This window comes from Megalops cyprinoides, chromosome 11, assembly GCF_013368585.1.
Source record: "Megalops cyprinoides isolate fMegCyp1 chromosome 11, fMegCyp1.pri, whole genome shotgun sequence".
Lineage (NCBI taxonomy): Eukaryota > Metazoa > Chordata > Actinopteri > Elopiformes > Megalopidae > Megalops > Megalops cyprinoides.
The window spans coordinates 27,223,858-27,239,261 of record NC_050593.1 but is presented as its reverse complement, the minus strand read 5'-3'; the positions used below and the strand labels follow the sequence as shown (position 1 = coordinate 27,239,261).

Sequence of the window (15,404 nt, the reverse complement as noted above, 5' to 3'; positions counted from 1 at the left end):
TGTTTCTGGCCCAGGCTCCGTATAACACCATTAAATGCTGCCGGGACTCCCAGGAGGAGCGCTCGCGGGTCAGAGGGCCGGAGCGAAGTGGAGGAATGCAGCGTCGGCCGGCTCGCGGAAGGAGCTGACCCCACGCCAGCAGGGGGCTCCCCTTCGACTGAGCTGACCTCACACTGTGCGTAAAGAGATTAAAACTGCCCCCGTTTTTTCCATTTTCTATTTTCCATCAGCACATGGGCCCTGCAGTGCATCAGGCTCTACTGAGCATTCCCCTGGGCCTTTCCCTCAAAGCTTTTTTTTGGCTAAACTAAAAGGAAAATGATAAGACTGTAATGATTCTGTTGGTTCAGCAGTACGAATCAGGGCTAATCCGCTCTAATTAGACGGCAGCGTGGGGCACCGGGCGATGTCATCATACCTTTGAGCAATAACCTGAACTACCTCAGTATAATATTCCATCTGCTTAAATGGACAGGAGGTAAAATGTAAGCCGCACGATTTGCCCTGGATAGGGGCATGGGCAAAAACAATTACTAATGACAGTAAACCCCCTCATGAGCACACAATGAGTGAAATGCCATTCCGACCTTTCCTGCCCCCACTGGTCCAATGACGGCGAGGAGCTGCTCTGACTTCACAGTGAAGGACACGTTCTGCAGGGTTGGGGCATCCAGCTTCTGCAGGAGAACAGCATCAATGTGTAAGGAGGTGTGTGTCTGCACAACGTGTGAAAGCAAGTGAGTGAGAGCGTGTGTGTGTGTGTGTGTCTGTGTGTGTGAACGCATGTCTGTGTGTCCTGGATTCAAGAATCTAGTCTCCGGTGTAAATGTGATAGGCAGCCATTCACCTGTTAGTGGTCGTGGATGAGGAAATGCGATTGTAACCAGAAGGTTGTGGGTTCCAATCCCATGTGGGACACTACTATTGAGCAACTTAAACTGCTTCAGTAAAATAGCCAGCTTTAGAAATGAACAGTACATACATGTGTGACTTATAAATAAGAGGGTCCGCTGAGCAATTTACCACGTGTCATCTGTGGAGTGTATGGAAAATGGGGTCAGGTCTTACCTTGTCCCAGTAGCAGATCAAATCCTGGATCTCCACCATGGGCTCCTGCTTCTCCTCCTGGGAGATCTCGACTGCGTGCTTCACGATTTCATCCAGAAGGAGAAATTTCTGCAGGACGCAATGCAGTCTGAGAGTGAATCTACTGGGCACCACTCAAGCTCCACTATTAATGCTTCCCTGCATGTTAAAATTACAAAAGGTACTTGCAGAAGCATCCAATAAGACAGGACGCTTCAGGTGATTAAGATCAGAGACAGTGTGCTTCTACAGTAAACTGCCATTAGAACACACTGGCCTCACTGTTATAAACAGTCTAGTGTAATGGGACATTGTTTTAAGAGTGGGTGGTGAACGATGAAAAAGCAAAGCCCTTGACAGTCCACAGTGATCGCTGAGTGCCATTTCAGCTCTCAGGTCTGCTGTTAAACTGCTCTTTATCTGTAAGCACAGCCCCGCCTTGGCTCCAGGCCACTGTCAGCTGACAGCAGGGGAGATGAAATTAGCCCGTAACGCCGAGGCTGACGGCACCTGCATTCCCCAAGCACAGAGCACGAAAGGGGGGCCTTACGTAACGGCAGGAGACAGCCACGAGACCAGCATTAAGGAACATTTATCACGATCGTAACACGTGCTCCTTATCTCATCACTCCCATCACCCCTGTACACACGGCGGGACCAGTACGAACACGCCGGTATAGAGCAGGCTATGTGCACAGCTCCTCCAGACCCAGACTGGCATCTGTGTTTAAATGCAATGTATCAGGTTGCAGTCCGTATGGAGTCCAGGTGTACTGGCTGACTGGTGTTTCCGGCCTGCCTGTGGTTGGATGAATGCATGTTCGCTGGCCTGACTTCAGCACGGGTCATTTAAGTTCACAAAGCGAGTACAATAAACACATAAACACGTGTCGTCTCTGGCAGCTTTGTGTGTTTTCTTTGTCCTTATATTAAGCATTGAACTGCTGCTGCATGACAGCGGCGTCGGTGTGTTTAACGAGGCTTGTGATGGCTTTATTCCACTCTCTAATCTTTTCCCTGCTATGCGATTTGACAGATGTGGTTTCCACAGCTGTGACAATGATGTGAGAACCTTCGCCCCTGTTAAACACACACACAGCACGCAACCATGAGACAGGCAGCCGGTTCAGAGACTCAGCCAGCCCTCTAAAAGAGTGCAATATGTGGAGAAGGGAACAATGTGAGCAGGCACGCAACTTCAAAAACACGTCAAAGGCTGCAGATTCATTTCTGTGGTGGGGCGCTGCTGTTCCACTCTTGGTAATGCAGTCTAAATGGATAATTGGGAGGGCGGGTATGCCATCCTCTAAGTTATAGATTGGAGGGGCACAACACCATGCCACTCCAGAGCACTGGAGATTTCCTACAGAAATAACTACTATAGCCCTGAGGTCTGAATCATTATGAACATTAACTTCTGTGCCATCTAACCTCATTTAGAATTTGGATACAGCTGTACAATAAGCCAGACTGGGACTGTTTTCACTTTCTTCCTTATCCTTCTTCTTCTGCATATTAATGAACCCACCACTTATGTTTAAGTCTCTCATATTGAGCCATGCCTGCAACACACACAGCTAGCATGCAAGCAATGGACAAGTGTTGAACCCACAAGCCAGCTAGGTCATTAGGTACAGGTACAACCAGCTAGGCAAATCACACAGAAGATTATGAAAAAGCCTCAAGTTACACAAAAGAAATTAGGGAACACTGGATAGGCTTGCTTAGTAATAGTGCTCGTGTAGTATCTGTGTACAACGGTCACCCAAACTGTTTTGTGCAGGTTGGCTCTGGCACAGGAAGGGCAGGGTACCTTTATCCTGCGGATGCTGATGAGGGCCTCGGACGCCTTCTCGATGGCCGAGGGAAAGAAGAGCGTGACGGTGAGCCGCACCGCCCCGTACAGGGACACGGCCACAAACACGCGGCTGGCCGAGATGGTGTTGCCCACCAGCACGTAGACGGTGAAGGTGATGAAGAGGATGATTTTGCTGGCCACGAAGAAGGACGCCATGTTCAGCCCGCGGAGGTAGGAGCTCTTCATGATCTTCGAGATCTCCTTCCTGGAAGGGGACAGAAGAGGCCTTCATGTGCCGTGCCCCTCCAGAACGTTCAGAATAAAAGGTGCACAATAGCTACCATCATGTTCTGTTACTTTAAGATGGAATGTGGAAGACATCCAACATTCAGATTCAAATCCTCTGATAAAATTCCATAAAATCTGCCAAAGGTTGCTGACAAATTTGAAGGAGCAGTCAGAGATCAAAGAAAAAGCCACTGCAATAAATGTTAAATATTGACATTAAAGACAATCACTGAGCAATTTTAATTTCTTTAAAACAAGCATAGTCATTGTGCTGACTCTTCAGCATAAGAAAATTGCCTTTTACCTGAAAGATTCAGCAATACTCAAACAAATGAGAAGACAGAAAGCAGGGCTGCCAAGTTAAATACAGGATTTGTAAATCGCTTTAACAAGGAGAGTCACTGAAGTATCAAACTACTAGGTTTAGATTACAGGAAAACTTCCCATGACCTCAGGTCACTTGTTTTCAAGAAATGGTTTTTCGATCTATGGAGACTAATTACACAGCTGTTACATACTGTGTTCATACCAGAATCACATTAAAACAAGTGGGTTTGTTTTTGAGTCTATTGGTTAGTCCATGAGATAAATGGAATGCAATAGCAGGGAGCAGCAGAGAAAGCTGCTGTAATATGAAACTTTTTTTTCTGGGTTTGGTATTTTAGTACCAAATACTGCTGCCAGTCTTAACAGAATAACAAGGGGGCATTCAATCTATCCGTCACGGCAACTTTCGTATGCACTTTTAATATCAATTTAAGCAATGTTAAAACAACCTTTTATCTCACTAAATATAAATATATTTTTCATTAAATTCAATAAAAAAAATGAAAATTCATTTCTTGAAGTCAAGGAGAAAGCACAATAGGGCTTAGTTTGAATGCAACCACATGTAATCCTGTGGCAGCACATTAGGCAGCACTGAGCAGCAGTGTCAAAGGCTGAAAACAACAACCGTCCCCAGCTGATGATGTCACAGAGGGCTCGGGGCTTATTCTGTGACTCACCAGGCTGGCAGTGTCCCTGCAGAGACCGGCCAGGCAGTCACCTGGTCAGGGCTATTTCTGGACACAGAGCACCCTCCAGCCACTTTGCAGGGAGGCTCAGGTTCCACCACAGGGCTTGCAGAATGCTTTATCTTCTGCTCCACATTAGCTATTGTTGCAAAATGTCAATCAATTCTGCAGATAGCCTGCATATTATTCTTATGAATATGGCACACACTTTTATTCAGGGTGACTTCAACAGCATGTAGTTTTACACATTATCCATTTACACTACTGGATATTTACCAAAGGAGCTCAGGCGAAGTATCTTGCTCGAGGATAAAAATTTAGGGTCACCATCTTTGCATTGCATTTGTTTAGCAAATGCTGGATATATCCTGAAGCAGCTGCATTAAGTAGCTTGCCCAAGGGTATGAAAGCAGTGGCCCACAAGAGAACTGACAACTGACAACATTATGGTTGCTAACCTAGATCCTTAACCAGTACACCATACCGCTGTTACACATGCATGCAGCTTCTAGGAGGAACGCATTTGCATTTCAACCCATTTTACATGACAGAATAAGGCAGCGCTTTCAGTCAAAGTGAACTGCTGACTTCCAAGCAGCAGCCCTCCAAGGCACTGTTCAATGGCCAAAACAGCAGCAGGAAGGTTGGTATGTGCCTAACCCCTCAGATTAAAGACCTCTAGTCAGTAGCTAAAGAGAGGCCTGAATACACTGAAGGCCAAAGGCAAGGCACACCAACATTTGCAAAATTTTCTTGATTATTTAATTATATATGGTCAAATTAGAAGCACAAAGTCTTTGATTTGGGTCCAACATCTGACCTTCTTGAACATCTCCAAGTTAAATCTAATATGATACTCAGCACATAGAGAGGGACTGTAGCTGGAGTTGTAGTTCAGTTCACCCAGGAGGTCCTTGGCAGGAGGACCTACATTCACCTGACCAGCCAATGTGTTCTGGGGCTGAGTAACATAACATAAGTCACAGTCCTATAGGATGTTCCCATTTCCTCATTTCAGGTGCATGTGCAAGTTACAGCATTTACTAAATGAATCCAAAGTGTCACTAAAGGGCTACGCACAGCCCCTGACCTTTGACTTTTCTTTGAAACTAGATGTTTCCAAGGTAAGCAGGTAGTTCTAGATGCTGATCACTCAGGGCTCTTTGAGGAAAAAAAAGGGAAAAACGCTTGACTTAAAGTTGGTACGATGGCTCATGTGGACCCTTGACTTTGTGCCAACACCGTAGTGAATCTGGGATGCCGGGTCGTTAGTATTACGAACAGATTTAACTCAGTTTACCTTCTAACTTCATTGACGAGAGCAGAGAAGGGCTTCTCCCAGGCATACATCTTGATGATGCGGATGCCGGACACAACTTCATTCATGGTGCGTATCCTGCTGTCGGTGAATGCTGCCGTTTTGCTCCTGAGAGGAGAGAGTCATGCTTTAGCTTTTGCTGGAATGGATGCATTTGGTTACTTCGGCGTCACATACCACAGATGTAGGCTTAAGGTGACACTCATTGGAGAAGACTAAAAGCTTTATATACTTTTCTTTTGACATCCATTTTCTCAGACAATTCCGGACAAGTTTAAACTATGTGATGCTCGGGTTACAAACTCAGCCAGGGGCCTCAGACAGTTACTCTGAGGCATGACTTTCTGTACATGGAGTTATGGAGTTCAAGAACAGAACATTACGCACTAAGCGGGTCTCTCAGCTCAAGTACAGTATACTCAATCAGGGCAAGGTTTTAAATAAGAATTTAAAGATTAACTGATCTGTGCAGACTTTCAATGGTTTTACCCTAATGAAAGTTAAAGCATGCTGTTTGCCAGTCTTTGTGGTGCTTTGCCTCAATGCAGAGGCAAAGAAAGGTAGAGGAGAGCAATGATCTCTTTAGAAGTTAAAATGATGCCCCCTCCATTTTAGGCTCACTGACTTGCCTGTGTTATAAATACATGACTCCTGACATCACTCCTGACCTTCAATGTGCAAAGCCAGCAGTCAGGGGAGCGAGGTGGCAGCACCTTGTCAGTGCTTCAGAGCATAAATCACCACTTTGCAAAGGCTTCAGTTCCTTATAAATGACGTTCCTACTTGTTTTGACATTAAGGCACTGGATTAGTGATTCACGCGCATGCAGAAATCCCCTACAATGTGCTCCGCATTTCTGCAGGTTTTAATTACTTATTAACAGAGGGACCATACCTGAAAGAGGAGAACAGACGCCCAAACAGGGTCTGCAAAGGCATCAGGAAGACCAGCACGGCCATTCCTGCAAGGCATGATGGGCCGATTTCGTACCACAGCAGCCCTATCACGGCGGCAGCCTGCAGCGGCCCTACCCACAAGAAGTGCAAAAAAATTGTGACCTGTAAAAGAGGAAGAGAAGGAGCATTGTCAGCTTGTCAGCTCCCTTTGCAGTGCCGTCCTGTGAAAACAATGCCCCCCATATTTAATCATACCCCTCCTGTATGCCTTTGCTCTGTGCAAGGAACGAAGTTTAATTATACCAGCAAAACAAATAAGCAAGAAATGGCTTAATCTGAATTTGTGTTACATCACGAGAGGTTGAGGCTCAGAGGTAATCACACAAACAAACAGAAATCGCAGTGTTAGCCTCCTGCGCACTGTACTGTGCCAATTACCGTAACACCTCGTTTAGACCCACCCTTTCTTACCCTGCAGTTACTACAGCATCAAGGCTGTGCTCTGACAGGCAAGCCTATATGCACACAGACCCTTCCTTTACAACTGAATGCTTGTGTTTGTTGTTTATGGCCAGGTTTACAATGACTAATGCTACACACATGCTGGTGTGATTAACACAACGCCAAGAAAAAACAGAGGGGCAATTAAGGCCGTACCTCATCAAACTTGTTGACATCGTTGGATAAGAGGTTCACAATTTGCCCTGTGGTTGTTTTTCCCATCGCTGTACTGCTGAGACAAAGGGCCTTGGTAAAATAAAAAAAAGACATAAAAACATAAATAACCTACATATTATATACTGACGTCATAAAAGTTTGATTTTCTTTTGCACCACTGAAAATGTCATTGAATTTCTGTTTTTCTCATATTAGTCTCTTTTAGGAGATGGTGTATTATTATTATTATTATCACCATTGAAAGGTTAGAGTCTCAGCAAGTACAGCACCATCCATTGATCCTTATAATATCAAAGTCAAACATAAAGACAATGTGGCAAAGGAAGAACATCAAAAGAGCCAATGGCTGACCTTTCTGTAGATCATGTGACACATGGCCACCCGGATCTTCATGCCAGCCCGCTGGACGTGGTAAAAATAGAGGTGGTGGAGGACGGCCAGCCCGATGCTGGACAGGGACACACCAGCAGCGTAGCCATACGCCTCATACAGAGCCTCCATGTTGTTAGGGTCATAATTCTCGAAATACTGAATCAACTTTCCTAAGAACACGGGCTGAACCACCTTGATTATCTCCTGCAGGGAAGAGGAACATCGAATAGGCCTTTAGGGAATATATGCATCCCACACATACTATGATTGACATTATGTGGCATGAGGACCCAGCCTTGTAAGCAGAGGCCTGCCAGGGCAACTCAGGTAGGGTATTACCTTTGCATTCTTTATCAAGACTGTTCACCTGAATTGCCCCAGTAAACATCCAATTGCGTAAAATGGATAATGCGTCACAACTGTCTGCAAAGGTGAGAGTGTCTGCTTTGCAAAGACATGAATAATATTAAAACCTGTCAAAATCTGTGGGCTCATTCTGATACCATAGCACCGTGTCTGTGGGATCATGCCCTTTGACCTTTGGGTAGCATGTTTTTGTACGCTCTGCACCCCATTACACATAAAGGTTCTGGTGTTTACTGGGGTGGTCAGGTGAGGACATTAGCTTCTGAACTCTTGAGTAAGGACATGACATAAGCTGCACTGCACTTGCAGATGTAAGTGACCCCCATTCTTATAACACGGTGCACTCCTAGAAACATAAAACAGATCATCTGGCATTTTCCCACACGCAGAACAAGCAGAGGCTTTAATCAAAAATTACGATGTGAAAACTTCTAATCATGAACACTGCACACATTTACAGACACAAATACACATGAAGTGCAATATATAGCCCTGTACTCATTACTGTCACATGCACTGGGTGACAGTTTGGGAATGACAGGACACAGAGGACACTCTTTGGTCAGGTGTTTATTGCTATGCAGCCCACACATTCACAAGATAAAATAAATGAACCACCTTCAGGTCCCCTCACAAGTTCACTGAGTGAAACCAAGAACCTAAAGCAAGAAAGACAACCAAAGCGGAGCCCTCCGAAAGACAAAAAAATACCTTGCCTTTTCAGAAAGTTCCCTCTTTTTCTGCTTTCTCTTGCTCTCATTTTCACTCCATAGCATCTCTCTCATTTAATCAGAACTATCTTTCAGCAAAATAACTACAGAGTCTTTTCAATAACATTATCCTGTAAACCCGGGACTGTATATCTTTGAATAATATGTAAATTAAATAATATGTGATAATAATATGTATATGTTACCTATGTAAATTGTGCAATATAAAGTTTTTCAGGGGCAGGGAATAGTAAAGACAGCAAGTCTCAGAGAGGGGATAATGCAAAGCGGGCAAAAGAATGACACCACAGCTTCATAATTTGACAACAACTTCCGATTTGTGAAGTATTGCACAATCCAGCCACATGCTAACAAGCTGTTGTGTTAGTCCTAACGGAGGCACTCCATGCACATGACTCTCTCTATATGCATCACATGAAAGCTGGTTCAGGGCAGGGGGCAAGGGACATTTCCAATGTACCTCTATAGAAGTAAAGATTCCTAAAACAGCATATGGCTTCCAGTAGCACTTGATGAGGGCTTTGGTGAGCTTGGGGGCTCGGAGGTCTTTCGCTGCCTGCTCGACTTCCTGGTCCCAATATCTGATGGAGAGAGAGAGAGAGCAGAGACAACTGAAATTATTTACTCCTTTCATCACAAACTCGCCAAATTCCATCCAGCATGAGTGAAAATCCTATCCTTCTTAAATGTCCTGTAAACCATATGTACAACAGGAGTGCTCTGAGTGAAGTAAGGCAGCAGGTTGGCATTGGGCTCGTAACCGTAACGTTGCAGCTTTGATTCCCACTCATGGGTTATACCCATTGCACCTTTGATTAATATACTGTACTTAACTGCCTCAGTAAATATCCAGCTGCATAAGCGGGCAATGTACAAAAAGTAAACTGTGCAGGTCAACATGGATAAAGTTGTCAAAACAAATCAAAAAACAATGTGCTTAAGTCAGGTAAAGATCATAAGTTACGTGGACTTGACCTGTTATGTCCCAGGTGTGTAATGGCGTCCACGGGTATGGGTGAGGGACGCAACACAAAAAGAAAACCCACCACTAATGCCGGCTTGGTCGGTTCAGAGACGAAAAAACAGACACGGGAGCGATGTACGATATATTTACAATATTTACAAAGCTATTTACAACGACAAACATACACGAGACAAAAAAAAAAATTGGTTCTGGTTCGAGATAAGGCGTCCACCAACACATTCTCGCAACCCTTCTTGTCGCGAATCTCGAGACTGTAGCTCTGCACGATCTGTGACCGGCGGATAAGGCGTTTGTTTTGGTTCTGCACGCGAGCTAGGAACACAATCGGGTTGTGGTCGGAGTACACCACAACCGGGAGGGAAATGGAGCCTACGTAAACCTCAAAATGCTGCAAAGCTAACAAGAGGGCCAGACATTCCTTCCCTAAACCTTTCAGAAGAAAGCAGATCTGTCAAGTCATAAGTTCAGTTATGACTTCAGCTACCCTCAGTGGGTGTGCTTCACCCGTCTCAGATGATTTCCATTTGTTTGTCTCACCACTGACTCACTTTCCACATTATCTAAGCTACACAAACGGGCCATTTTCACAGGGTCTAGAAAAAAAAAAAAAACGGTCACATTCCATTGTAGTCAACTGTGTCTGCTATCCTGACCCCACTGTCGCCAGGCAATGGTTTCCCTTTGGCGCAATCACCCAGCTCTGTGGATTTATGTCTTGCATGCCATTCTCTACCCTACCAGAATAGGAATCTATTCAATTCCCTCTCGGACCGACCCAACGACCTGCCTCAAATCTGAGTGAGCTACACGATGCTGATATGGATGACGCACAGTACAACTACCTCAGGCATCATGACTATATTGTCACAGGTTTAAAGAGATTTAAATGAGTGTTCACATTCTTCTGATTTTCAGTGACCTTTAGTGACTGCTGCACTGCTTTAGAAAGTACCATTAAACCGTTGAACTGAATTTTCGCTTAAGTTCAAGGATCTCAGTCATAACCTGAAAGGGTGATTAGCTTTTTTGAATCTTTCTTAAAGGCTTGTTATGTTTCTTCTGCACTTCCTATATCCTTGGCGAAGAGAAGCTGGCACAAGGAGAACTTATAATATATCATGTCTACTCATATAGCAGGGCATAGGTGAAACGTTCAGTGTCACGAAAACAAGAGAAGAGGTCACCCGTGATGTTAACGATATACCACCAAGTTAACCATCTGCCCGGCACAAAACTCCCCAGAAACAATAACAAAGCCGAAGAGAGAGACCGAGCCACTTGCCCAGGTTAATAGTTGACACTTTGCTAGCCTGGAATCATGACGTATGAGAAAGAAAAAACATGCCACTGCAAGAAAACTCTCATAAATGTTGTCAGCTTCCCAGATTCCATGTGACCTCAATGCCTAAAGTAAATGGAACAAGAAACCCTGAACATGACTTCAGACCCTGTCTCTCACTGTTCTAACCCTTCACCAAGCACTGCTGTCTGTGCCAACATGAACATTGGTTCTGAATGGGGAGTTATAACCACTCTGGTGAAAGAAAAAAAAAATCTGAGTTTACCTCCAGTAAATTCAGATAAAACATTCAGTTTTCATTTCTTGCAGACACAGTCAGTGACTTTGTGTGCGGGGTTACTTCAGTACTTTATAGCATCCTCCCAGAGCAGCAACTCTGACCTGTGAGTGGCACCATATGACTTGGAAATCCCTACCACGTCCTGAGCTGGTGACACACTGAAACTCCACAGTTTCAAAACTTCTGAGATGTCTGCTGATTCTGCAGCAGCCCATTCATGAGGTGTGCCAGGCTGACCCACAAGCTGTTTTCACTTCCTGATTCTACGTGAATTCCACATCAATCAGGAGGTGAAAACAAACATCGGCAACGGTCAGAACACATCCAAAATCATTAGGTTGTTTTCTGTCCAGTAAACGCATCCCCCAACACCACCAACACCAATCTGAGGATTTCTATGCAATACACAAAACAGGTAGCGAGCAAACTTGTTTGTACTGGATTCATCTCATTCTATTACTCATTTAACTGTTGTCATCTGAGGTGGCGACAATAAAACTCCACAATTTCAAAACCTGTATGGTCTGTTAACCCCATCTCCACTGATTCTGCAGTGGCCCGCTCGTGAAGTGTGCCAGGCTGACACACAGCATACCTACTTGTGATTTCTAAGACACGAACCACCTCAAACTTGTACAAGTTCGGAAACGGTTCCTCAAACTCCATAGGTTATATATAATCACAGCCTAGCCTTGCACAACTTGTACAAAAAGCTCTCCTGTTTCTTCTTCGTGAAGTTAGGCTACCCGTAAAACAGAGAGCTGGCATTAACATTTTAGCTCGTTTTAACCTGCCCAGGGACTACAGATGCAAATCAGCCTTCGGGCTAATTCTGGAACACTTACATTGACACGTAAACCAAATTGCTGAATAATGTGTACTGTCCCGGTTAAATAAACTTCTAAAATAAGAAATAATTACAACCTTCCCTTCACACGCACTGCATGATGCATTAACAGCTGGAAGCTACGGCTGATGTACGAGTCTGTATAAACTCTCAGCTGACGTACGCTTGAAGGTCCTCTCCCAGTCTCTTGGACCCATCCTCAGGCAGCACCTGGTACATGTCATCTTCAACCAGCTTCCGTTTGTATCCGATCCGAAACAAAGGATTCAGCCAGCTGAGGAGAAAAGACAAACGAATGTGGGGGGCATCACAAACACAGGTAAGATAACTAACACCAATGTATGGAAAAAAATTCTCTCGTTGGGATAAGAAGGGGAAGACACACACAGTTATGGCTGAAATACTGGACTGTTGTGACATAATGGCTTTTCATCAGGGGGACGTGACCTTATGGTTTTAGTCAAAGGGAAACTGAGGCATGGTGCAGCTGTAAACGATCCTTTGGGACCTTTTATTTCACCACACTTCGGCCATTGTGGGGAAAATATAATCCACATATTTCATATTAATATGCCTCTTCTTATGTGGGTACAAACACTGACACCTGTAAATGCACTCACAGTCCTCAGAGACTTAGGGAGTAGCTGCATTTCACTAAATTAAGGGTGTAATCACCAATTAATCTTTTTTTTTTAATTTCTTATGTCTAAAGACATCATGAAATCATCTGACTAAACAAAACAGGAAATAGAGTATAGCTCTACAGAAACACACATTTTACACGCATCCCAACATTGGCTCTGAGTGCCAATTCACTGGGCAGGGAAATATTTCAATTACATGTGACATTGTTTAAATTTCCAGACTTGTGTTTAAAAGCCTGTATTTTTTCCCAAAATAAGGTGACACAAGTCTGCATTAGACTTTGACATACTAGCATCTGGATGTCAGGATTGATTTTCCTGTTACCACGGTATTCAGGAAGTGTCACAAATTCCTTGCAAAAAAATCAAGTTTGTGTGGCCTGTATCATTGCTTTTGATCTCACATAAACATGTTTAAAAAATCTGGTTTCAAACTGGACAAATGAAATCGCATTCCATATAGAGGTTAGCCTTGAAGAGTAGACGATCTCAGCACACAATCTGATCTGATAACATTAGAGAATATGATTTCCATTTTTAAACTGAGGTAAGTATACCAAGTTTATTTTGGAATTAACAATTAACTATTAATAAAATTACAATGAACAATAGAAAACAAATGATCAACCTTTCTCGGCAACTTTTTTTGACAGTTTCAGTAACAGACGAACTGTGAAGTTTGAAAACAGGATGCACTGCAAGGAAGTAGGAGTGTTTAGAGAGCAGAGAAACAAAAGTAGTTTGTGCTGAACGGCTTATGTTAACAAGCTGCGATTCCTGGCCACATTCTTTTCCTGGAATCCTTAAATTTGGCTGTTCTTCAAGGCTGTTCGTGACACAGCAAGATCTACGTGAATCAGGAGGTGAAAACAACATCAGCAAAGGTCAAAACACATCCAAAAATGTTAGGTCGTTTCCGTATTGTAAACTCAGCCTACCAGTAAAATCACCAGTCTGAGGGTGTCAGTGCAATACCACAAAAAAGATCACGAGAAAACTTGTTTTGCTTTCGGTTGTACTGGATTAATCTTCTATTATTAAATACTGTTACATTCTATTATTCGTTTAACTGTTGTCATCTACATAGGTTCTGCTTCAGCTTGCTACTGTACACGATCCATCTTTACCTACTGTATCACGTACATGTGCAAAACTTCTGGACTGTCTTGGCAAGATAATTACCGTTCATAGTAGTCGATAGTACTATAAATAAGTAAATAAAGTAACTAAATAGGAAAGTAACTAAACAGATAAATCGAAAATACCGAGCATGCCAGACAGCTGTTACTTTATTTTCCGTACAAAGCTTTGCTACTTAAGTCTATGGAGCAACTTGATGTAAAAACTAGTGTACTTCTCTCTACTTCCAACATTAGAATAAGTTTAGAATAAGTACGGACGTGGCCAAATCATGTTACTGTATCCATGAAAGAAACGACTGCACCATAGCTACCATTAGGTAACTCAGTCGAAGGTAATATGAGTGGCTAGTCAGCAAATACTTTGTTGGCTAGGCAGTTAGCTAGCTGGCTACTTGAGGAGCTGGCTGCCTGAGATGTAGCTAGCAACAGCAGCTAACACGTGTGTAGTTAATGTTACCTATTGTAAATCCTACTGGCAATAATCATTAGCCAACTTTATCCCTGATTTAGTTAAGTAGAAGAGAATTTAAGTTATAGCACAGCACTGGTAATAAGTCAAACTGGAATCGGTTGAATCGGAAAATATACATTTAGATAACATTAAGTATTTACATACATTTTCTATCTGTATATAGACAAAACTCTTGTTGGCTAATTATGAACATGACCTTATCGTGGTTTTAAGTATACAAATATGACTACTGTTAGCTGGTAGCTAACCACACAGCATGCTAATGTTTCTCATACATTTTCAGGAAGTGTCCACACAAAAGACCCTTAAAGTTACCGGTAGTTCCATTAACTAGACATTATTCAAGTTTGTGACCGTTAGCAAGCTGGCCAATTTGCTAGTTAGCTTTCTAGCCAGCCGGTAGCAATCGTACATTGAATATAAGTGGCTAGCCATCACTAGCCAGCAACACATTTCATAGTGAAAACTTGTTAAATAGCAAGCTACACAATATATCTATGCCGGACTTCGAAAACGAAAGATTTGTTGCTTGCTGTCTGCCCAGAAAAATTCTTGTATATCTGCTGACATGCCATTAGCGAACTAGCTAAGTAAATCCCTTAGGATGAACTTGGCTCACATGTTACTGTTAGCTACTAAGCAGCTCTGGCTAGGTAATATGCTAACTGGCAACAGCTTATTGTTAGCTAGTATCAACAGTTTCTATTTCAGAATACTTGCCTTACAGCGTAACTAACGTTAGGCACTTACCAGAAGAACACTTTAGAAAGAAGATTGGCTGTGGCCGACGGATTGACCTTCGCATCTTTCTGCAGGGGCTCCATAGTGCCCTGGGGCTGTCTTATTCAAAATCAATACGCTCACAGCACTTATTGGGACCGATGTCCGTACATTAGTTGTGTAACTGAACTGCACGCACATGTTAACAAAGCCGAACAGCCCCCTTTGCTCAACGTAAAGCAGAAGGATCACACTCGGTTGATGTCTAGTCAGATCCTCCCCCTAAACCGGGGATTGGTTGAAAATTGATCGCAGGTGTCCCATTGGTTGTCTTTCTGCCAGAGTGGGTAATAACCGGGCGGTAAAGATGCAGTGGTGCAGAGAAGTTGTAACAAGATCCGCACCGTCTGGTGAGCCGCTCGGTGAAACATCCCCTGGTACCCCGCTGCCGGGAACTCTAGATGT

General features: G+C 43.5%; 1 protein-coding gene across 1 annotated transcript in view; it reads right to left on the bottom strand.

Moving 5' to 3' along the window:
* The window catches only part of abcc4 (ATP-binding cassette, sub-family C (CFTR/MRP), member 4), a 55,287-nt gene extending 40,133 nt beyond the window's left edge, over positions 1–15,154 (bottom strand). Inside the window, exons 1-10 of the mRNA XM_036540989.1 lie at positions 14,970–15,154; positions 12,125–12,235; positions 9,010–9,130; positions 7,432–7,656; positions 7,060–7,149; positions 6,401–6,564; positions 5,489–5,614; positions 2,900–3,149; positions 1,069–1,176; positions 588–677 (exon numbers count right to left, since the gene is read on the bottom strand). Of these exons, the coding sequence (XP_036396882.1) occupies positions 588–677; positions 1,069–1,176; positions 2,900–3,149; positions 5,489–5,614; positions 6,401–6,564; positions 7,060–7,149; positions 7,432–7,656; positions 9,010–9,130; positions 12,125–12,235; positions 14,970–15,043 (1,359 nt within the window). The 5' untranslated portion in view covers positions 15,044–15,154. The remainder of the gene's footprint in view (positions 1–587; positions 678–1,068; positions 1,177–2,899; positions 3,150–5,488; positions 5,615–6,400; positions 6,565–7,059; positions 7,150–7,431; positions 7,657–9,009; positions 9,131–12,124; positions 12,236–14,969) is intronic.
* Between the last annotated feature and the right edge of the window lie 250 nt (positions 15,155–15,404).